Source organism: Pectinophora gossypiella, chromosome Z (assembly GCF_024362695.1).
Source record: "Pectinophora gossypiella chromosome Z, ilPecGoss1.1, whole genome shotgun sequence".
In the NCBI taxonomy this organism is placed as follows: Eukaryota; Metazoa; Arthropoda; class Insecta; order Lepidoptera; family Gelechiidae; genus Pectinophora; species Pectinophora gossypiella.
The window spans coordinates 9573674-9597421 of record NC_065433.1 but is presented as its reverse complement, the minus strand read 5'-3'; the positions used below and the strand labels follow the sequence as shown (position 1 = coordinate 9597421).

Sequence of the window (23748 nt, the reverse complement as noted above, 5' to 3'; positions counted from 1 at the left end):
GACTCCGTTCCGTACGTCGTGACCAGAGAGTAATGAAATACAACTACAAGTTTTTAATATAAGTATATATATGAACCATCATAAATTTACAGTAACAATTGACATTACAGCTACAAAAACAATAACATTATAACATTTACTTATCAATTTATAAATGCACTGTATGATAGTAAATAATATCTACATATTACTATATGGTATATGCTGTGAATCACTATTGTGGATAAGTCCGACTAGTCCATCTGACTGTCACTTATATTGCTATCTACACTAACTACACAAGTGAAATCCACACTCACATTGTCACTCTTAGGGCTGCATCCTCAAGGAGCCATCAAGTCGTATAGTCTCACCATTGAGCATGGGATTTTGGATAATGCTTTTGACAAGGAGGGCGAATTCTGAAGGGTGTCCAAGTCGTGACGGGAACGGGACTGTTGCTTCCAGTTCCTTAATCTTTGGCTCTGGCAGCATTTCCAGTATTGGTGTTCGGAATAAACCTGAAATATAAAAAGCTAGTAAGCAACTGCATTTGTCAGTTTTGCAGGTGTGTTGTATTTTTTGCAGTTGATGTCACATTTAGTGAGTTTTATGACAATGGTGCGCATTTGATCAATCAGTGAACTGACTAATAAGTGAAAGAATACATGTAATGGTTATGATTTTCTACCCTTACACTGATATGTGAATGCAATTAAATTCCTCCTGCAGACTGTAAGTTACTCCCTCCTACACACTATACACCTTCCACTTCCATCTATATACCAACCTCATTTATGACCTAAAATTTTCATTTCATTTCACTGCAAGTTATAGAATGAAAGTCTTACCTGGTGCAATAGTGACGACCCTTATACCTTGCTTGCTAAAGTCTCGTGCTATCGGCAGTGTCATGCCGACCACACCCGCTTTAGATGCAGCATAGGCAGCTTGTCCAATCTATCGATGGAGTTAAGTTATACTTAATATAAAACATACATTCATGTATTTCCTGTGTTAAGAATATTTTCAATTTTAATATTAGTATAACTTTTTAATTAGAATAACCTTATTATAGACTACAATCTCATTTGAATAACCTAATTATTACCTGTCCATCAAAAGCGGCCACACTAGCAGTATTGATGATCACACCTCTCTGCCCATCCCCATCGGGAGCATTCTTCCCAATCATACCTGCCGCCAGACGAATGACATTGAATGTTCCAATTAAGTTCACCTGAAAGTTACATAATTTTTTTCCTTCATACAATCAATTGCAATATTTGTAATATAGGATGTCTTTTTACAATTGAGATGCGATCCTTAATCAGTGACAATCTGAACCGAAGAACTTACTTTTAGTAAAACGAAAAAGGGGGTTTTCTTCAGACAAAAATATTTTATTTAAGACAGTAGGGAAGTTGGTTTTCGTCATTAAATGAATAACTCATCCTCTGGGCCCATTGATCTAGCAACTACCTACATACAGTAGGACCACTAACATAGCTGTGCATTCATACATAGCGGTGTATAATTGAAATATTTATTGGCTGTCTGAATACAGAAGAAATTGGCTCCCATGTAATCCTGGAATGCACGGAAGTGATCGCACAAACGGTAAAAATCGTCAACGGAAAGGGGTGTATGAAGCCTGTGAAAATCCTTTGAGCTTCTGGAAGGAGTTAGCTTGGCTTAAGTAGCCAACAAAAGCACATATAATGGACTATATTAGAGCCTAAATGCGGAAAACTAAGCCCTCTAAACATAACATACTTTGATAAAAATAGCAAAAATACCTAGGTACCTCAACAGTTTTCTGAAAAGCCTTAATATCAAAAGGCTGCTCTTTTTTAAAGTTGTAAGTCCTAGCAGCGGTGGCAATGCCTGCACAGTTGACAGCTACATCTAGACGCCCAAACTTGTCTTGTGTGGCTTGCAATGCCTTCTTCACATCTTCTTCTGAGGTAACCTGCAACACAATTGTATAATGATCATGTGGTACAGAAAGATAATGTCTGTTCTGAAATGATGTTCTGAATATATAGGTATGAATTTGAAGTTGAACATACAATTTTGACAATAAGATTTGTCTTATTAACATTTCTGTTTCTTCACTACACTTTATTTTTTAGAACCCAGACTATATTTTATTTTTTAAAAGCACAAATTTAACGTTTAGCCCCATGTAAAAAAATATATTCACAAGTTATTATTATTAGTTAAATTTAGTTATCTTACATTCACAGCGACAAAGGCAGCATTTTCTCCGAGCTGCTTGGCAGTTTCTTGTCCTTTGCTGGTAGGCAGGTCGCAGATGATGACCCGACCTCCTTGCTTTACTAGCAGTTCAGCAGTAGCACGGCCCAAGCCTGATGCTCCACCAGTCACCAAACCCACTAAACCCTATATAGTAACTCACATAATAAAGAGGTCTATATTTGTAACTTTTAGTTCTCTATACAGTAGAGTTTAGAGTATTCAGGGGAGTCCCTAGTAGCCATTGAAATAGCAACATATTTATTAGTGAAAAAAGTGAGTCAAAATCTAAATATTTTCTTTATGGAAAATGTTCCATCATTCTAAAGTGATTTTGTTGCCTTTTGCACTTTAGGTTATGTATGTTAAGAGCATGAGAAGTTAAGAATTTCTAGAAAATATCTATTTATTTCCCTTCTATCTAAAAGTAAGTGAAGATGACGGAAAAAATATACAAAATTTGCAAATAATACCTACATTTGAAGTTGAACATAATGAGAAAAGTAAAACTAAGATGCTGAGAGCAACGAACCTTGGGTAGGTCCATTTTATAACAACATAATATTATAGGTTACAATTAATAAAATAGGATTATTATTGTAATAAACAGTATAATGTATGAATACGTACCTTAAACATATTTCTGCTGAAAATTTTAATTACAAAGAGTAACGCTCAGTAGACTCGTAATAAGATAAATTAACCTATGCTCGCCGGTCGCAGTAGTCCGATTATGCAATGAAGAATACACTTCTCATTAAATGTTGACGTTGTTTAACGATAAATAGTAGGTATTCGTACAATTTAATTATGATAAAACTTATCTAAACTTATCGAAAAATAAACATTGAGATTACATTCGCATTATAGCGCAGCGCGCGAATGAATTTTACTTTTTAAAGTGCGTTCTGAAACTAAATAGGTAGTTTGTTTTGTGATTAGAAATTGAACGTTTTAATGAAATCTCTGTTGATTATAATAAGCTTTTCTTACCCTACCAGAACTGACTAACAAATAATGTTATTTAAATGAATAAGTAAATAAAGCAAACAGGAGGTACCTAGGTATTTTAGCTCCATCTGGGCACTTGTACTTACTGAGCCTCTGTCACAAACTATACTTGGGGTCATAGAGCAACACAGGGTACCGGCCGGCTTCGCGTTTTGATGGCCGATATTTTTGCCCGATCTTTTGGCTGAAAGATGTTACTACGCTTTAGTAAACTGTGACCAAGGATTATATAGCTAGACACAGTTAAAATTCAGACAAAGTTTTGGTTACAAGTACAACCAAACCAATTTGTTTACCAACAGATAGTCGATCAACGACCTCTGTGGGTTGAGCGTTTGGGATCACGATCCGAGATCCCGGGATCGAATTCCGGTGGGGGCATAGCACAAAAAATACTTTGTGATCCTTAGTTTGGTTAGGACATTGTAGGCTGATTATCTGATTGTGCGAATGTAAGATGATCCGTGCTTCGGAAGGCATGTTTAGCCGTTGGTCCCGGTTACTTATTAGGTACTTACTGATGTAAATAAGTAGTCGTTACATGAGCCATATCAGGCGCCTTCGGCGACTCAATAGTAATCTTGACACCATAATCTACCTCACGACCCACACGATAGAAGAAAAAGTAGATAATCCATCTAAGTAGATTATACATGATCAGATATACCTAAGAAGATAAATACGTGCAAAGGTGACAAAACTAAATTAAACTACTTACATATTTTTGGTTAGTTTTTGTAATTTTTAACTAAGGACAAATAGACAAAGCTCGGTGACGTCGTTATTTAAAAAAAAAGTTGTATTTACCCATGGTGATAGCATCTACCTCCTGACCAATGGTAGGTACCACGATTAAAAAGCATTTTATCAAACAAAAAATATATTTATACACCCATGTTGACGCATATCTCTTATTACCACTCTCATTTGGTCTATCATATCCTGTGCAGTCTAGATTGTATGTTCCTTATAGTTTTTTCAATCTCTATACCCATTGTCCCTCGTTCCGATACGATATAATAACATTTAATTTGTAACAGCTATTACTTTTATAACAAGCCTTTCGAATAATGAAGATGTTTAAAGAAATTATTAACATCTTCGTAACAATGGGTTCATATTCTAATGTTTTATAATAAGTCTTCGAGTCGAATGTGATCAGGAAGATTGATCATTGCAAGTTGTAGCTTGAGACCTGTCGGTGCTCTCAGTCAATATGTGGCCAAGAAATCTCCTGTTTGCTCTGTCGTTGATCACGACTATACTCGCTGTAAGAGAAAACATCAAAGTGCATGATAGGACCCGCGAGAGGGTTCACGACAGAAGCCACGAGAAAAGCAATGAAGACTATGAAGAGAACATATACTTCAACAAGAAGGACATCGACACCCACCTGCCGGCGGCCGCCACCAGCCGCGCCGTCAAAGGAGAAGTCGTCGTCGAGAAGTTTGTGGAAACCCTTATGGCCAGTGAACGGTATCTGAAGATGATTGAATCCGTCGAGAGGAAATTGAACCATCTAGATGCCACTTTCCACGAAAGAACTAACAGTATTTTGAAGTATGTCTCTGAGATGCTGCGCGTCCTGAAAACTGGACCGAACGAGTTGTTGGAGACTGCCCTGCGGACCATAAAGGTGGACCTCGACAAGCTGAAGATGTCGGTGGCGGAGCGCATCGACCGGCCGAGCATGCGTGGTAGATATGGTTCCTATCTTTTCGTAACTATTTGCCGAGCTTCATACGTAGACTAGCATTTGAATCGTATTCGTAATTGACTGGTTTCATTGTACTTATTTAGTTTTACATAGGTACATGCCACAGCTATTTATTAAGTATATACTTACTTGTCTTATCGACGAAACAAAAGAGTACATATTCACATTTAAGAAGTTAGGAGAAATAAGCAAGAAGTACGTTAATGATTACCATGTTGGCAGCGCCAAATTTTGTCGTCAGCAGCGCATAAACACCAGCAAAGTTGGAGTTACGTAATCTGTGGTAGGAGTCAGAGAGTTGGAGTTGCTTATGCAGGAGTACCACACAACAAACGGAAACATAAAACACATAAGCTTACGACCACCAAATTGTATCAATTGAGTAAACAAAGCACCCACGCTTGACCGAGCTGTTAGACCAACGCGGTACTAGATGGTTAGCCGTATCGCCGAAACACAAAAACAAACATTTTGATAGGTACTTACTTATTTTAAGTATCTACAACGCACCTACGTGTTAACTGTAGCTTCTAAGCTACGCACGGAAGTTCGTATATAGAAAGTTTTTATTATAACCTGAAGTTTAGCTTGCCGATATATTTACCCGTAATGTTTACCTTATAAAATATACCTGAGCTTGAAAACTAAAACCCGATCATTGACAAATCACCCTCTAAAAAGAATGAAACAAGAAAATATTCTTCCGAATAGTGATGTTTAGGAGATCCACCCGTGGTCATATGCCGTGGTAAGCAAACTCTTAGGATAGATTGGCATACGAAAATTGTGTTTCTGGAATAAGGTACTTAATGTTAATGTAGCCAATATACTAATAATTTCACAGTCACCATGACTCAGTCTTGAATTGGGTAGTTTCCTAGGTCAAAGATAAATTATGAAATTCTGATTAAGTACTAAATAAAGACAGTTCTAAAGGTGATAAAAATATTTTATTTTTTCTATTTAACTTATTTGGAAAAATTTTATACTTAAAGAAAAATGTAATACTTACATAATAATAAGTGCGACATTTTGTCACGTTTTTCTATGACGTCACCGGTTGGTTTTTCATACAAATTCCATAGTAATTTCGTGTTTTTACGTTTAGTAAAAAGTAACTGATTTGACCAGTTGGAAACTACCCTACTTATTGTTTCTTGAAGGAGAAACAAAGTCTGTCTAAGTCAAAGTTCTTGGATATTATTAGTTATGTTATAAGTAAGTACTTATCGTTTATGTTATAACCCTTAGTTAGGTATTTAACTTATGCTTGAACGTAGGGAAAAAACCTATATAAGGGGAGCAAATAGTTTTTTTTATAAGGAAACTCGGATATGTGTGTGCATTGTCAGGGGCAGAAGGTATAAGTATGACAAACACGCGTGGGAAAAGGTTATTTCTTTTTAAAAATATTCTATCTACGGTCCCATGCCCTTACCTACTGTTTTTGTGAAATGAAGACAATGAACAATGAATGCTATGTTGTTTATTCGGCAATGTTAGATGAATCTGTGAATCCTCTCAGAATTCTATAACTTATCTATTACGTGATATTTTACATTGTGTTTGTAACAGACAGGTCTCATTTTTCTGTGTTGTTCGATCGTAAAGTTCCTGACAGAACTTTACCTAATTGTCTTTTAAAATTGTAAAAATAAAATATTAAAAGTGCATTACCTAAGTAAGTAAGTACTTATATTGTTAGTAGCAAAACATTTTTCTTGGCATTATGTTTCGGGCCGGTATGAATGATCAATCTACTAAGTAAGTAGGTATATAATTGTTTCAGCTGTGATACCTAACGTAAATGAAAACATTCAGAAGGTTTGTTCCGGCCTCAGGACCCGGCCTAGGTGCTAGACACACTGCTAAAATTACATTAACTACCTTCCCAAAATAACTATAATTTACGGCATACAAATTGTTGTCGACTACAAGAGATTGTAGTCGACAAAAAGAAAGAAAGCTTCTCAGCTTTCTATGACAGCTGAAGATTAGGTAGGTAGGTACTCTAAAGCGCAACCACTGTTGCTTTATCGTTAAAATCACTTGCACCATCAAAATTAATCTACCAAATTATTATAATTAGTGATTACACTACGCATAATTGGTAACCAGATTCAAAAGTTCTTCAGAATTAGCGTTAGCGCGCAGTATGGTGGATTTCATCATTATGGAAACTTTTGGTGTACCTATTCGACGTTCTTTCCGCGCTTGGGGACGTGAGTGGGACAAGATGGTCAACCTGTACGGTCAAACGTAGGTAATGGACCACATCCAGAAGTACCCATGTTATGCGCAAACTTAGAGCAACATGGACCTTCGTGCGCAAACAATATTTATCAATTAATGTGTTGTTGGAATCCTATACAAATACGAGTAAATGTAAATGTTTTTATATTTTTTTGCGGATGTTTGATAATATTACTTGAGATGGTTTTTGTTAAAGACGTATTGTTATTTCTGCAAGTATAACAATGTGTTTCTTAAAGTGTTATGAAGAAAAAAGTAACAAGAACAATATGACCCGGAAATTTGGTGATTTAGGATTTTTTTGGAAGAAAATTTCCGTTGGAAGACTAAGGCCGCACTCTTTTGCTCGATTTTATCCTTTTTATAATTATTAAAACAATTAAAATAGGTAGGTTGTCTATGTAGTCACCCGACTTACTATGTTTAATAATATCCTTATGCCGCTATAAAAAATGATGTAAGTACCTAACCTAAGACAATATTTTGCAACGACGAGTGTGTTTCTCCTCAGTAGAATTTTTTAGAAGTAAAATTCGTGGTGCACTTTGGATCTCGCCACATACAGAGGCACATGTTGGGCGCCATCTTACAGCATTTTTTTTGACGGACTTATAGTAGATTTGCCGCAGGTGGCATTAACTACTTGGCCGGACAAATGGGGAGCGCTAAAGGCTCTCACCCGGTATAACGTTTAAGACAACAGGCCTGAGGGTACCCAGTTGGGCGCGAACCACGGCTCAGGATGTCGTCTGAGAGGAAAAATATTTGAAAGAATTAATCGACCCTAGTGGGTCGATAGCGATAAGCGCTGATAGAGGGAAGTCGTCGACCACGCCGGCGGGGTCTGTATCGGGGTCCTGAAGTACATCTTTCAGCGGCTTAGGCCTCAGTTACCCGACTACGGAAAAGCAAAAAGGAGGGTTATGTTATTGACCGTTATATATGTATTTGTCAATTAAATTTGCCATTCAAATCCACATACCCCTTTATTTGTAGTAAAGATGAAATGTTCATAATAATCGTCATGATCAATTATGACTTGTACGAAATTAACAAGGCGGCTCAAAACCGCTTAACTTAACGAACTGTACAGAATTCCCACATGTTTATCCAACTACGGCATAGTAAAAAGGAGTGTAATGTGTTTGACCACTACGTACCTACCTATATGTACGGTCACGACTACTAATATGTAAATTTTAAAACTATGTCACATTAACTTTTTTGACAAATTAAACCGTAAGTCTCATTAAATGTCAAATATGATAGTGCGACAGGGTTCTAAAGTGGATACATGATATTGCTCATGACTGTATGTGTGAAGTGTGTACGTCTGTTCTCTTGTAAAAACTTCTAAACCATTATCAGAATTTAATAAATAAGGTGTCATTAGACAGAAGAATTTTGTGTGTACAAAAGATAGCCATGGTGCGACCACGGATATCTTCTATACTTACATCACTAAGTATATTTAATACCTACTTGCCTGCTGTTAAATTAAATTAGTTAAGGTAATTACTTATATAAAATAAATAAGTTTTTTTGTTGTGTGTAGGTAAGAATTTTGGAGACATATTTACTCGTTTCATACTTTTTAAAGCGTGATGTTTCGTAGTCGGGTTTTACTTTATACTTACATTTATTTTTTATTGACGGTTGACATTTAAAGTTGTGGTGTAAAGTTGTGTGTCGGGTCAATACACTGTATACTTATACTTTTTAGCCGACTGTTGCTCAAAGGAAACCTGTGTTTTCGACTTATTATCAAAATAATGATGGTGTGTAAAATTTTGTAACAATGGAAGTTAGCACTTTGTTTTATAAATTATTTTGATGTGCCATAATATTATATGAGGTCAATGAATGGCGGTTTCTTGTTGGGCATGTTCAGGAAAACTGTTCATTGTGGTGTAAAGTGCAGGTGGAGAAGGAACCCTCGACATGTGGCTGACCAAGTTTATAGCTGTGGTTGTGGTGCAAGCGTTGAATGCTGCCAACCAGTACCCGAGCAAGCACTACGGTCCGGCCCACTCGCCCCTCAAGACTACCACGGATCCCGCCACCGCTAACGCGAAGGTCATGGAGCAATTCCTCGAGACCATGCTCAACAGCGAGCGCTACCTGAAAATAATCGAGACAGTGGACAGAAAACTCAATCACCTGGACGCCGCCTTCCACGAGAGAACCAACAGCATCATGAAATACACCTCGGAGATCCTGCGACACATCAAAACCGCGCGCACCGGTCACATCGACAAAGACCTACGTTCTTTGAAAACGCAACTCGACAAGCTCAAAGTGGTTATGATGAGAACTGGTAAATTTTCTTTTTTATCTGTAACATAATTTCCTGTGTGAGCATTTCATTTCACAACGTTGTTCAATATCAATGTATTGCGTGAGGCAAAAGTAGGTAATATGCTAGTAATATGTCAAAAAGTACAACTTTTGAACTTATTTAGTATTTGTTCAGAGAAAAAACAATCGCAAGTTAAAGCGACATGTTGCGTGCGCTTCTGTGCAGCAATTGAATTGAACTCTCTTATCTGCGCAGTCTTTGTACAATGACTACTACAAATGTATATTTACACTTTCTAGATTACAGTAAACGTATTGTTTGTTTATAGAAAAATAAAACAAAATATTTTCTTAACGACAACATATTCACGAGACAAATGCGTAAACAAACGTGTGAAAAAATCTTTACGAATCATTCGCGTTCACGAGCATGCACTAACAAGCCAAACATTTTTCCATATATTTTTATTTGAGTCACAGCAAAATTTGTAAACTATTATTGCTGTTGATCCATGAAACAGAACACCAGTCGCTTAGCAGAACCTCCGCCGTGCGGACCTCAATATGGTCCGGAGCTGGAAGCTTCTTCAGATGGCACTTCTGGCCGTCTCCGCGATAAACTGCGACAGCGTCAAGGAGAGGAGAGGGCGACGGAAGAACGAATACGGAGACAAGTCCCTCTGGAAGAAGGAATACGAGGAGGAGCTGGGCGACGCCATGCTCGCCACGAAGAAGTCTCGAGACAACGTCACCAGAGTACAACTGTCCACGTTCTCGGACAACGAGGCCGTAGTCGAAAGGTTAATGGACTCGATAACTTCCAGCGAAAAATATTTGAAGAAAATCGATAGCATAGACTTCAGATTAAATCGATTAGACATCGAAGTGCACGAAAAAACGAATAATATAATGAAGCATTTAGCGGAGATATCTAAAGGGCTTCGTTCTGGCCAACATCCAGATAAGACTGATTCGATCTTGGAAAGTTTGAAAAACGATTTGTATCAAATAAAATATGTACTAGAGACCCATCAGAGAACGGGCACAAATGGTAACCGCTGACCCCTTCGCCGCTTTCATTGCTGTCTTACTGTAAAGCTATTTGAAACATTTGTTAACGTAAATACTGTAGTTGATTAACTGGTATATTTTGTTATTGTGACTCACAAAAGTTTACTGTTAGTCTAATTGTGACTAAAATACAGAAACATGAAAGCTGTAAAATTTAAAACAGGTTGGTACCATGTAGGATGAAGGTATATTCGACTCTAAAACTTGGGACATTTATTTAATTTTGCGGAGTCTAGGTGTAGTATTATTATTACTTGTTCTTGTTCTGAAAATACGAATATATTTCATTAATTCAATTTATGGTTCATACATACAAAACAAATTAAAATAGTCTACAGCTATCACTGAATTTGAATTCATGGCTTAGCGCAGGATTTTAATCCTATTCAATGCAATACTATACAATTCACTATAAGTACTCGTAGGTACCTACTTAGATGCATGCGCGCGTTCCTATATACTATAACTGCTCTGTTATGCTATTACTTTATACATAAACTGCCTATATACGTCCCACTGCTGGGCACAGGCCTCCCCTCAATCAACCGGAGGGGGTATTACGTAAGTATTACTAGCTATTACTTTATAGTAAGTAAGTAAATATAAATATATTAAACAATGTGTGTTGCAGCAGAAGGCCCAGAGTTCCACGCAGACGCTGCGCTGGACTCTCGGCTCACAGTGCTGGAGAATCAGATCAAAAACATCTTGTCTGGAGTGGAGTCCATAGTCTCCATTATATCAGAGGTCAAATCGCGACAATTTGCTAGGACCTTCCCCAAGTAAGTGGACCTTCGTCAAATAAGCTAGTGCTAGTGTGTTATTCTTGAGTAGTGAAACTCATTTTGCACAAGAAATTGTATAATTTACCATAAGCAACATAATGTAGCCCTATTGTTTTACGGCTAGGCAGAGTAACGTATCATAATTTTATCTATCACCATTTCTGCGGTGCGTTTCGAGATCGTCACCTCAGTTGTTTCATGGTAAGCCTGAAGAACTGAAACAGGGTTGGCCACGTTATTCGGACGAGAGAATACATTTGTGGGCTAGTCCACAAACGTCGTCAATTTCGTCGTTAGCAATTCTAGAATTGGTTTCAACCAATAGACACAGCAAATGCTGTCTGATAACCGCCGTACGCGATTTTCTACACCCCACGCGCAATAGCGTAGGTAACCGTGCGGACCTCGGTGCACAGGTTATTTATAAAGGTACGTCAAAAATATATTAAATTATCTTCTCTACAGACCTGAATACAACGGGTTGGACTCCATGAGCTTGATCAACGAGTTCAGAAAGACACTTCACGACCAGAAGAGAAAATGCGAATGCAAGTTAGTAAGCTTGAAATGTTCATTATTATGATCTTTATCTGTAAGTTCAACATTGACTTACCATTAAGTACAGTATTGGTAAGTTAAAAGGATTTTGAAAGTAACTTGTCTGGGAGTCTTGGACGTTTGGCGTGGCGTGGACAAGTACCAAAAGCCTCGGGATTATGCGATTTGTTTTACTAAATGACTTGTGGCTTGTTTTTTTTTGTGACGTGACTTATTTGCCGCAGGTGGCATTAACTACTTGGCCGGACAAAGTTGTGGCTTGTGGCTACCCCTGAAGAAAGGAGTGTGAATTTATGTATGTACTTACCTATAGGTATATCCAAGAATCTTCAGTTCTCAACTTGTTTTTGTAGGGCTGCTGGTAGAGTGGACCGGTCGGAGCGTTACCCGACCGACTGCCATGAGATCCAAATGCAAGGCTTCAACGTGTCCGGCATTTACAAGATCAAGCCTGAAGACATGGAGCCGTTCTACGTCCTCTGTGACCTCACCACTGCGGGAGGCGGCTGGACGGTATTAGCATTATAAGTTTTTTAGCTCTGCTTGCTACACACGGAACCCGGAAAGCGGTCCGATTAATTCTATTAAAAGTTGCGTGATGAAATTGATTGCATACTATGTGCTAACAAAAATCTCCATAGCTAGAATAATATAGGTTGTAAGTAATACTTCATTTAGCTAACGCTTATAACATAATATAGCATCACGCCAGCCTGTATCCCCGAAGGGGTAGGCAGTGTTGCGTAGTATACAACCACCCAGTCATTCCTCGCCAGCTGTTTCAGTCCCATGTAATAGAGGGGGCGCCGATTCACCAGGCACAAATACGAAACCGCGTGATAACAATTATCTATGAATCTATGATCCAAACATGAAATCGGTTATAAAGTCGAATTCAGTGGTTTAGAGCCTACTTTAGAGCCCTATGCTTATGCTAGGAAAAATAATAATTATAACTATTAAAAATATGTAGGTTCAAGTACAACAGTATAGAACATACAACAGTGTGATCATCATCATCATCAATTTAAGAGCCACGCTCTTGTCGGTGCAGCATTTTCCATGCTACTTTTTTAGGGAAAAATAGGACAGTGGTTTCCCTCTTGCCTTCCGCCCCCAAACTTCTTAAAGTGATGCTGTATCAAAATTCTTCTTACACTTTTGTGTTTGTATTCTAATAAGTCGATTTCAAAGACATTCGATACGCGGGGTTTTGTATGAAAGTTATATGAAACCGCCATTAAAATCCTGCGCTCCGGCTCTGTGTGGGTCGAAATCGAACATTAGGGTTGATTAAACTTACAATAAAATTAGTTTTAATTTGTAAATGTTGCATTCCTTCCGAAGGTACTGCAAAATCGTTTCGATGGTTCACAAGACTTTTACAAATCGTGGAGCGACTACAAGAATGGATTTGGAAACCTGGCTGGTGAGTTCTGGCTTGGTCTGGAGAAGGTCAACTATCTCACCAACCAGAAGCTGTACGAGTTGAGGATCGAGATGGAGACACAGCACGGCCAGGAGGCGTACGCTGGCTACTCCGTCTTCACAGTCGGACCTGAACATGAAGGGTTCAGAATCAGCACCCTTGGGACCTACTACGGCACTGCTGGTAATAATCTCTATACTTATTCTATTATTTAAAATATTCCTTAATACTTTCTTTATAAATTAATTTCTGTGTTTAGGGACACACAGGCCATTATCCTTGAATTTATAATTGTTTGTAGAGGTTGGGTCGCTGAAAGTGTTAAAAACAATGCAGTATCAATAATCTGATCTGATAAGCGCTGCAGATAGCGCCATACTTGTTGCTAAGTTTTGGGCTGATACTATTTAGTTTGCCATCAATACGATAACAAGATAATCTATGGTACCTAACGGAAATCCCACCAGCCCTACGAGTGTAGACAGAACTTTTTATCCTCCATGACAATCAAAAAGCTGCCAGACTTGCCTATTTATCAAATGTTTAAATAGATACCTATACATTTTGCCACAAAATTTAAGATAACAGTCCTGTTGTTGTTCAAATGAGTCGCGTGCCTCGGTTCAGGGCGTCTTCCGAGAGAATTATGGTTAGGAGAATCCGCCCTGTCTATTTTCCAGAAGCACGTTAACATTTTACTTGTAAGTAAGCCTAGTAGTAAGTGATCTTTTGGTTTTAATTATACTTATCGGTATATTTCGATTTTAGGTGATTCATTATCGTACCACGCTGGTCAAAAGTATTCGACGATAGATGCGGATAACGACGAATGGAAGGATGGTGCTTGTGCGGTGGAGCACGGAGGCGCCTGGTGGTACAAAGAGTGCGATAAGAGGTATGGGTCTATCTAGTGCACACGTTATTTAACCACTTTCTTCATTACCTCGCTCAGTAGGGCCCACCAAAAACCAGCGCCAAGGCTCCGACTACGAGTAAAGCTGAGTGAGACCCTATTTTATTTCTGGATGCAGATACCTAGGTACTTACTCCTGACGGTATTGTGGGATTTTTTCTTTCTTGGGGTTTTGTATTTATTAACTGGCCGTGTAGCACAAATTATTTTACAGTTTACTAACAAATAAATGATCTTTGTGTACGAGTTATACTTACGATCTAAGTATCTGTCTGTGCAAGTCTTTATCAATCACTAAATACTTTTCTGTTGCTCAATGAATGCATGTGTTATGTGTGCCTACTAAAACTTTTATATTTTTTTCCGTTCACTTGTGTCCTAATAAATGTACTTACCTAAAGAGTAAGCATTTATTTTTTAATTACTTACTAATTGGATTAATGGTTAATAATGTGAATGATTTCAGCAACCTTAACGGTAAATACTCGACAACTGCTGATGAACATCGTGGACAATCGATATACTGGATATCTTTCAAGGGTCCTAATTTCCCATTGACTAAGACGAAAATGATGATACGGCCGCTTCCGGCTAGCAGACCGAACGACCTGGCTGAGCAGTCCAGGGTAAAGTATGATCATTCCACACATCTTATCTGAGCTAATTATTCCCATAACGATTTACCTGCAAAAAGAATTACACCTACGGCCCTATTTAACATATTAGCCTAAGAACGAACAGCTCATGTTGTTGCAGAAAAATGTAGAAAACTCGGATGTGAAGCCGGTCTCAGACAGACAAAAGGGAGCCCGCCCCAAGGAAACCGCTCAGAAATATCCACAATACAGATACCAAGACCCCGCCGCGTTCTTCCCGAGCTACGCGTGATGCGCCGCTACACTACACCTATTACATAATGTAAACTACAATGCATCTTACAGTAATGCTAACTATATACAAGTAACATTAACAATTGGAAGTTTAAGGAGAATTGGGCAGGTTTCTTCTTGTTTAAAGAACTATTTGCAAGTATTTTTTGCTTTCAAAAATAGTTCAATGTATTTTGTTCTTATCATGTTGCAGCTTTAGGTATACTATAGGGATTTATTATGTTACCAGCATTGACGTTTGTCTGCGATATGCGAAAGTTGTAACTTATGTGAAAGGTTTATGTCAAATTGTAATTGATCCCCGATATATGATTTGAATTCCCTCTTCTATCTTCGAAATTGTATGCCTGAAGTCCACAACGGCTTTGTTTGCCACCTATCAGAAAAGACAGGCTCTGCGGATATCACAGACAAACTGAATTTGTATTAGTTTAGTGGGTCGGGTACTCAGGGATTACTTGTAAGGATATACGAAAGCTGCTTCGGTCGCAGCAAGTATTGTAAGCGAGACGGCAGCTTGTTATCAAACCTATTTCCATACTTATAGAAATGTATTCCTGCCCAGCTCAGCTGTTAGGCTATCTACAAGTTGAACGTGCCTATCTTAAGAAATATTATTATAAAACGACCAAGTTATAAAGATTTTTAATAAATAAATTTGTTGTTGGTTTTTTGTTTAATACTTGGTCCGCATTTGTTATTCTGCAATATTTGATGTATTTTTTTATGAATTTAAGGCATTTCAATAAATAAAAGGCGACATCAGTCTCATTCCGTTTATTTTCCTAATTTCTTCGTAAACAATTAGCTTTTGTATGGTTGAGCAATGTGTTACTACGGGAGGGAGCCGGAGCCGTGCGGCCACGTCAGCGCCCACCGCAGCACCGCGGCTGGCCACCCGCGGGCGCGTCCGCCACCACAGGCTCCAGCTCATGGCAGTGCACATTTTTTTAATTTCTGAACATGTATACGATACTTGTTTCTACTAAAATTACACCATTAATTATTCAAATAAGTCATAATATTACACCTGGCTACACTAACATTACAACATTTACTTTGTGACTACAAGAAATTCATCGAAACTAATAAGATGTCGTAAGAACATACAAACATAGAAAGACATAAACAACAAACTCCTGCACTACTCCAAGGTCACAATCATATATTCTGAAAGTCAATAAAATACTCACAAAATATCTACTTACTTAAAATATTTAGTTTTACCATCCAAGAGCTTACGGTATGATATTTTACTGACCTGTTTTTGGTATCTAATTAACATCACTATGTACACAACAAGCTAAATAGTGTAAAATGTCTAAAAAAGTTAATTAGCTAATATGTACATTTCAGAGTTCAATGTATAATTCCGATAGATAGCGCAAAAAGACCATAGAGCAGCGCGGCCCTCCGGCGGACAGGAGGAGAGTAGCCATAGCGATATTTGTCGATACATTTTTTCTGCCAATTTTTAGGGATCGATAAAGAAAAGTTTGAAATATAATAACCAACGTGGTTATTATAATAAATGTAAGCCTACATATTACTTTAATCATTATATATCACAAATGTGCAAACTTTTTGGCAGAAGGGAACGCCTGCGTATGACTACTCCTCACCCGTGTTGCTCTAAAAATAATACCTAAGTAGGTGTTCGATAAGCAACGTCATACTGGTACTGAACTAATGCGTAAAAACATAAATATTATTTTAATATTAGTTAAATTCCAAGCTTCACAAGTACAAGATAATTAGCACCATAGATCTAATATTTTACAGTGTTATATTTTCATTGTTTTCTCGAGATTAACCTCAACATAAAATAATTCCTTGCGAGAGAATCAGACATCAGTAAGTATCCCTGCTAGATTGCACTCTCGTCTAACCTAGGTTATATCTCTAACATACATCACTAAATAAACATTTAAATACTCAAGGTAAAATGACAAATAATACATGTTAAAACTTGAGAGATTATTTCAATAGACAATTTTTTTTTACCATATAGTATGTACACACAACAAATACGTACAACTGTAACTAATGTCCTAAGACCGTAAGTTTCTACACTTAAAATTAATAAGAATATATACAGCCGCAAATATGGTAGTCAAACTTAAGATAATTTACTCTTATCATAAAATTAATCACCATAAGTATATTTCCAATCTGCTCTCACCCGCACAAAATTAAAAGCACGACACTCCTCATCCAGTAACAACATTGAAATTTACAACAAATATTAAAACATGCAATTGACATTGATAATCTAAGATAAATTACATGTAACATAGAATGGAGCATGTACGAGTCATTGAATGGAGCATGTACGAGTCATTGAACGAAGCATTCGCAAACGTAATTTAAAAGTTTTTTTTTAATTTAGAGAGTGTGAGAGAGAGGTAATAAATTGCATAAAGCTTAAACTAAATAGGCGGATCTTTCGACATCTGTCCTGCGCGCCTCGTTAGGCGAAATTATACCAAATTAAAATAAGCCTAGCTTACTTTTTATAGAAAATAAATACAAAACGCAGGCAGACCGTCACAAACATCTCAAGGTTGAATCGGGGTTATTTTCGGGAAAATTTTATAGGAATACCAATAATAAATTAATAACAGGCAGAGATTCGGTTGATTATACGACCACCACCAAACAAACCTTGAAGTCTCTGCAAGGGTCCAACTACACATATAACGTAATAACTTAAGGCTATCTAGGTGCAAGTCAAGAGTAAGATTTTTCAAACAATGGTGTATATAAAATAAAATAGAGCTAGAACCACTTTAGTTTTGTACGAGCGTGGCAAACTTAAGAAGGCAATTGCTTCCCTTATTCATTGTGAAATCTTGTCGTCAACCATATTTGTATTAATATTCTTAACATGTAATATTATTCAAAACGACATTGTACAAGTCGATTAAGAATTACATATATGATCAAAATATTATTAACTACACGACTATATGAATAGGATCTCATCATATTTGAACGTCAAGCATGCGGTGAATGCATAGTGTGTGCATGACATTTGTTTATGGCACCACACACTATAATATTGTTAGCTATACAAACTGGTTCGCATTATAACACGATAGTTCTGTAGGAGAAGAACCAGTGAACGATCACAGCGATCGATATGCTGTCAATGTTTGCTCAGTTTTCTTAAGGGACAGACGTACAGCGCTTCTTAGCTGAAATATTTTCCCGCGTCTATGAGATAGGCTAATGAATGATGAGACCGTGAAAACGTGGAAGTGGGAAAATCCCAAGGAAACCTATTCGAAAATACATTATCTCACTCAGGAGAAAGTACGATTCCCAACTAGTGTGTACTAAGTTCGAATTAAACCTGCGTTGGTAATAGCTCACTATCTTCCCTGTTAAACAATGTAATATCTTAGTAGCGTCGTTCGTTACACTCCTTTAACGAGTTACCTGCAATTTGGACGAGTATCGTGACATGAGACCACAGCCCGTACACTCTATACAAAAAATTCGTTCTTAGTGCGCGCCGCCTTACCCGCGAGACAGACAGTCCGCGCGCTACCTTACTCCTTCCTTAATGGCTTACGGATTAAATAGACTAAAGTAACCCCCATCGGGAGGGGTGAGGTAAATTAAGCTCGCTCCAAGCTCGTGTCGGTGCGGAGCGGAGAGTGTCCCTGCTATACAGTATAATTGTTTATTCTATGACGAGACCGTACATTATTACATGCAAACCAGCTTTTACAACTTTTTAAGTATTTCCTTAACTATGTTAAACTATTAACTTACAAACTACTACTATTAGGTGTTCTGTACATATAAACACAGTATACGAAATAAATTATGTTTTTTGAAACTTATGTACTATTTATCATATCAGATGAACACTGGTCTCCTGTATTACCCTCGGAGAACTTGCGAAGATATTAAAGTAATTCTGAGGACAATGAAAAATACAATTGAAATATAAATAAGTGCAATAAATAAATATTATTGCTGAGGCATGTGCCCAACAGTGGGACGTACAAAGGTTTATATTATATGATATATACAGGGCCTTAGTGACAACTGGCGCCGCCCTCAGGGCAAATAATCGCTAAACCTTGGCTTTTTTCAGTGAACAGCGGCAGCCATGTATGTAATTCTGTTTTCCTAAGTATTGATGACCTCGATTCCTGCAGACACCTAATTTATTTATAAGTTATACCAATCATTTTTGACGTGTAAGTCGTATTTATTTTATACAAAACCTCCTAGAATACTCATCAGGCGCAAAGTTCAATTTAAATCTACATTATTCATAACAGCGATAGACACAGTAGGAAAATAGGCTAGTTTCCAACTAGTCAAATCAATTACTTTTTTACTAAACGTCAAAACACGAAATTACTATGGGATTCGTATGAAAAAGCAACCTGTGACGTCATAGAAAATAGTGACAAAATGTCGCACTTTTTAAAAAATCATAAATCGGTTAAATAGAAGAAAGAAAACGTTTTTAGTCACCTTTAGATCTGTCTTTATTTATTAATCAGAATTTCGGAAGGAAACTACCGAATTGTACTGATCTGGCAACTGTCTTTATAACCATGGTATAAGCAGACCAGGTATGCTCAATTCTATGACAAGCCGCAATTGCTAGCCCTTTGATGCCATAAGTGTTACCACTGTGTACCATTAAATTGGTATCTCCAACATTGCAAAGACGTAAATTTTATCATTGATAATTAAGTGAATTACTGACTAATGTATTTTATTACTATTCCTTGTCACATATATAAAAAACACTTAAACTGTAAGTAAATCTTTTTCTAAAAGTTCAAAATTTCCTTGCAAAGTAAATATAAAAATGAACAAATTTCGTCGTGGGTAATTTATTTATTACGAAATGGCAACGCAGGGTGGGATGACGTCAGCTGGGCTAACCTTGAAATGTTAGCTGTCACTTTTGAGCTTACCTGGTTTTCTTATACCATGATTATAACGTAGCTACATTAAAAAACTAGTCGTCGTACCTCAGTCATGCTCGTGCGTGGTCTGCTCGCTCTCGGGCCGCAAGGAGTCGATGCACGCGACGATCTTGAGCGCAGGCCCCAGCTTCATCGACAGCGCCATCACCAGGTGCTCCGGCCTGATTAGCAGCAGCGCCTCCCCGTCCACCTCTTGCATGAGGAACTCGTCCGCATAGCCCGCGCACCCCGGGATGTTGCGAATGAAGTCACATACTTCAGCCACCTGGTGTACAGGCATAATGCTTAGCGTTTTGATTGGCGGGTATTATTATTATTGCGTATGGCAGACAAAAATAAAATATCCTGCGTGGATCGTATATCCAGCTGAAGCTCCCCTAACCAAGTCTCTGCCGCATCCGTCACACAATGCAGCTCGACTATACCACCTGGGATCCGGGCCAGAGGGCACTCGTTCACTATGTGAGATATGGTTTGATCCGGGTGACAACATTCACAGTATGGCGACTCCTTTAAGCCCCATTTATGTAGGTGATGGTTTGACTTTCCATGGTTGGTCCTACACCGGTTCAGTTGTGTCCAGATTTGATTTGACTGGCGGGTTGATCATGCCAGATTAGTTTGTGTAACATTACGAAAATGATAACAGTAGTAATGTCGTGGGGCCATAAATAAAGTTCCTCTTCCGAACCCGTTTACCAAAATTTGCAAGTCATCCGAACGCACAAAAACACCGGACTTAGCATAAAAATCGATGAAATCGACGAGAACCCGTTGACAATACACATAATTTGTATGCACTCTCGCCAATAGACACAGTGTGCCAACATTCATACTACACCAACCACACATGTTCTCGTCAGATCAATTAAGTTAAGCATTTGGGCGCTGTTAGTATAGTACCTACTTAAGCTGAAGTTTTTGATTACACAATTTTGTTTGTAAATTAGTCTGTCATACGATTATTTGATCACTCTAGAACCCAAATAGAAGTTTTAATTAAATAACAAAAAACCCTTCTAATTTTAAAACCAAACGCTCGATTGGTTGATATTTACTCAAACAAGGCCTAGTTTCCGTGCTGCTTTAATATATATATATACTGTGTCGGTCATAGGATGGGTGACCACAAAAAAAAAGTTTTCATCTCGAGCTCCTCCGTGCTTCGGAAGGCACGTTAAGCCGTTGGTCCCGGCTGCATTAGCAGTTGTTAATAACCATCAATCCGCACTGGGCCCGCGTGATGGTTTAAGGCCCGATCTCTCTATCCATCCATAGGGAAGGAACGTGCCCCAGTAGTGGGGACGTTAATGGGCTGATGATAATGATGATATACTGTGTAGATGCCTCGCTAACATGCATTACATGACATGAGGTGTCTACGTAATTCGCGCAGGTTATATGTACTCACCGTCCACTTATTCGCGTTGGGTATCTTGGCCGGCTGTGCCTCCGCGTCGCCGGAGGCGGAGTCGCCCGCGTCGCTGGCCGCCGCCACCTCGGTCTTGAGGCTCGGCGGCTGCGTCACCGGCTCGCTGCTAGTCTCCATGCTCGACGTTATACGGGCCAGGCTCGCGCTCGTGTCCAACAGCTGCTTCTTGCCTATAAATGTCATATACACATTAGAGGGGTATTCGTATAACTAGTTTCTATTTTGGCAGATAGAAATCCTATCTGAAGATTTGCCATCTTCGACCAACCAAAATCGTTTTTATTCATCATAATCAAAGTGGTCCCTTTTTCACGGGGTCCGCTTACCTAATCTGAAGGTTTGACACAGGGTGACCACAGTTAATTGACGGCACATGACGATGTGGTCTAAGGTAGAGAGAGAAGGGAAAAAGGAAGAGCGAAAAGGCAATACTCACGCGGAGGTTCGTCTGGTGAAGGCAGTTTGTTCTCCTTGTCCTGATCCTTGTCCGCAGCCGCTGACCACTCCCGAAGCGGACGGTTCACCTGAGTAAACAACACATATTATGTATAACTCGGGAAAATTAGTTCCACGCATGACTAGATGTCGTCTGGTGGTAAAACGACGTGATGGCATAACGTACATGTTACCTAGTAAACGCTTGACCGTTAAAAACTAGGCTAAAGTGACATATCTGTCGTCTGTTTCGCATTAGGCTGTATACTAATCTATATTTAATAAATAAGCTATATTTAAATAAAGAATAAAATAAATTTATTGCCAGTAACAATTTACATTTGCTATAAGAACTAGGTAATTATGAATATTACGAATACGGGCAAAAGGAAGGAGCTTGTGCTGTGATGGAGCCATGCTATGGCGACATCCAGCGCTGGTTTCCAGTCATTTCCTCTTCCTGGGATATTGTGCGGAAGTAATTGTCAACGATATATATATATATATTTTACAAGCTATATTCAAATTCAAACATGTTTATTTCAGACATTAAAACATCCATAGGGTTTAGTACCTATGACAGAAAACTTGATAGGATAGCTTAATAATTTATAATTTAGGATTTTAATTAGGACTATAATTTAGGATTTCGTAGAAGTGACTGCAATGGTCCTTCTAATTATTTATGTCTCTGTCCACCCTTGTAGGGATAGAGGCGTCACCACCTATCTATTTGTTTATTTATTTAAAAGACGAGCACAACAGTTAACAATCATAATAGAGGATAACATCTAATAGTGTATAAAGAAAAATGACAAAAAAATTAAAAAATAGAGGAAAATTTTTAACAATGTGAAGCACAGATAAAAATTGATTATGTATAATAATATGTTAGTAATGAACAATGATGATGATGATTATGTAAGTAATAATAATTTACTTAATTACATTTACAATGGAGCGTTTGAAAGCCCAGTGACTGGCATTAAAAATGTCAATGTTTGAGTGATTCTTAATGAGATCATTATATAGTCGTGCATGCTACCTATCACTATAATGAAAGCTCAGTGATGGTACTTAGTTCATCTAGCCATGGAACCTGACCGCCCCTATTGGGATATAGCCACAGTCTTATGATTGTTATGTAGTACTTACAGCGAACGGTTCCCCAGCCTCCTGAATGACGTATCCTTCGATAACGTGCGTCAGTATGTTAGGCTTCACCATCGCTTTTGGTAATCCCTTATCTGAAAGCAAAGAATAAGTCAGAAAAAGAAACTCTCCAACCAACATAACTATGATTCTTCATAAAAAAAGTTATATTATAAGCATACCTGCTTTCGATTTCTTTGTACCTGTGTTCCATGAATGCAGGAAACAAAAAGAAGTAGAGTAGAATAACTTAGGATGTACCAGAGGGTCAGCCTCCGCCGCACGCCGTACGCATATCGCGCGCGTAACGTTCATATAGAACGTATAAAATTCCTTTATCTATCGCGTTGCCAATATCGGTTTCATGTAATCGCAATGCGCGCGATATCCGTCAAACATGCTACCGGCACACCCCGGGCACTTCATACAACACACATTGACGTTATCGTACACACGCATCTATGTGACGTCTGACGCCCTACGATTCAAGTCTAAACCATGTTCGAGTGTGAGTGTGGGTCTGACGCTCATACGATTGCAGACTAAACTACGACCGAGAGGGGGTGAGGTAAAAAACCTAGCTCACCCGCTGGTGGGGAGCGGAG

At 38.2% G+C, this 23748-nt stretch overlaps 3 protein-coding genes across 7 annotated transcripts in view; 1 reads left to right on the top strand and 2 right to left on the bottom strand.

Moving 5' to 3' along the window:
- Positions 1-48: 48 nt before the first annotated feature.
- On the bottom strand, positions 49-3134 carry LOC126379862 (3-hydroxyacyl-CoA dehydrogenase type-2). The gene is made up of 6 exons (XM_050028829.1): positions 2869-3134; positions 2221-2385; positions 1787-1951; positions 1091-1219; positions 831-939; positions 49-500 (listed from the first exon to the last, which is right to left on the bottom strand). The coding sequence occupies exons 1-6, from the start codon at positions 2875-2877 to the stop codon at positions 310-312; spliced, it is 768 nt and encodes a 255-aa protein (XP_049884786.1). The 5' UTR covers positions 2878-3134; the 3' UTR covers positions 49-309.
- A 6947-nt stretch (positions 3135-10081) lies between these two features.
- On the top strand, positions 10082-15934 carry LOC126379854 (angiopoietin-related protein 7-like). The gene is made up of 8 exons (XM_050028811.1): positions 10082-10568; positions 11220-11370; positions 11839-11925; positions 12285-12444; positions 13279-13543; positions 14129-14255; positions 14740-14899; positions 15030-15934. Exons 1-8 carry the CDS (start codon positions 10082-10084, stop codon positions 15159-15161), a joined length of 1569 nt encoding a protein of 522 aa, XP_049884768.1. The 3' UTR covers positions 15162-15934.
- Positions 15926-23748, bottom strand: part of LOC126379848 (polyhomeotic-proximal chromatin protein-like) — a 56683-nt gene continuing 48860 nt past the window's right edge. For all 5 annotated transcript variants that reach the window (XM_050028794.1, XM_050028795.1, XM_050028797.1 and 2 more), the window contains 5 exons: positions 23147-23238; positions 21993-22080; positions 21536-21726; positions 20170-20389; positions 15926-19091 (listed from right to left, as the gene is read on the bottom strand). In XM_050028794.1, coding sequence (XP_049884751.1) covers positions 20171-20389; positions 21536-21726; positions 21993-22080; positions 23147-23238 — 590 coding nt within the window. In that variant the 3' untranslated portion in view covers positions 15926-19091; position 20170. The remainder of the gene's footprint in view (positions 19092-20169; positions 20390-21535; positions 21727-21992; positions 22081-23146; positions 23239-23748) is intronic.

Coding starts and splice junctions, on each gene's coding strand:
- LOC126379862 (XM_050028829.1), bottom strand. Junction 1,220..1,786: donor CTTTTCAGAAAACTGTTGAG/GTACCTAGGTAT, acceptor TGTAACTTTCAG/GTGAACTTAATTGGAACATT. Junction 940..1,090: donor TGGCCGCTTTTGATGGACAG/GTAATAATTAGG, acceptor CTCCATCGATAG/ATTGGACAAGCTGCCTATGC.
- LOC126379854 (XM_050028811.1), top strand. CDS start 10,082: ATGGTCCGGAGCTGGAAGCTTCTTCAGATGGCACTTCTGGCCGTCTCC. Junction 11,371..11,838: donor TTTGCTAGGACCTTCCCCAA/GTAAGTGGACCT, acceptor TCTTCTCTACAG/ACCTGAATACAACGGGTTGG. Junction 12,445..13,278: donor CTGCGGGAGGCGGCTGGACG/GTATTAGCATTA, acceptor TTCCTTCCGAAG/GTACTGCAAAATCGTTTCGA.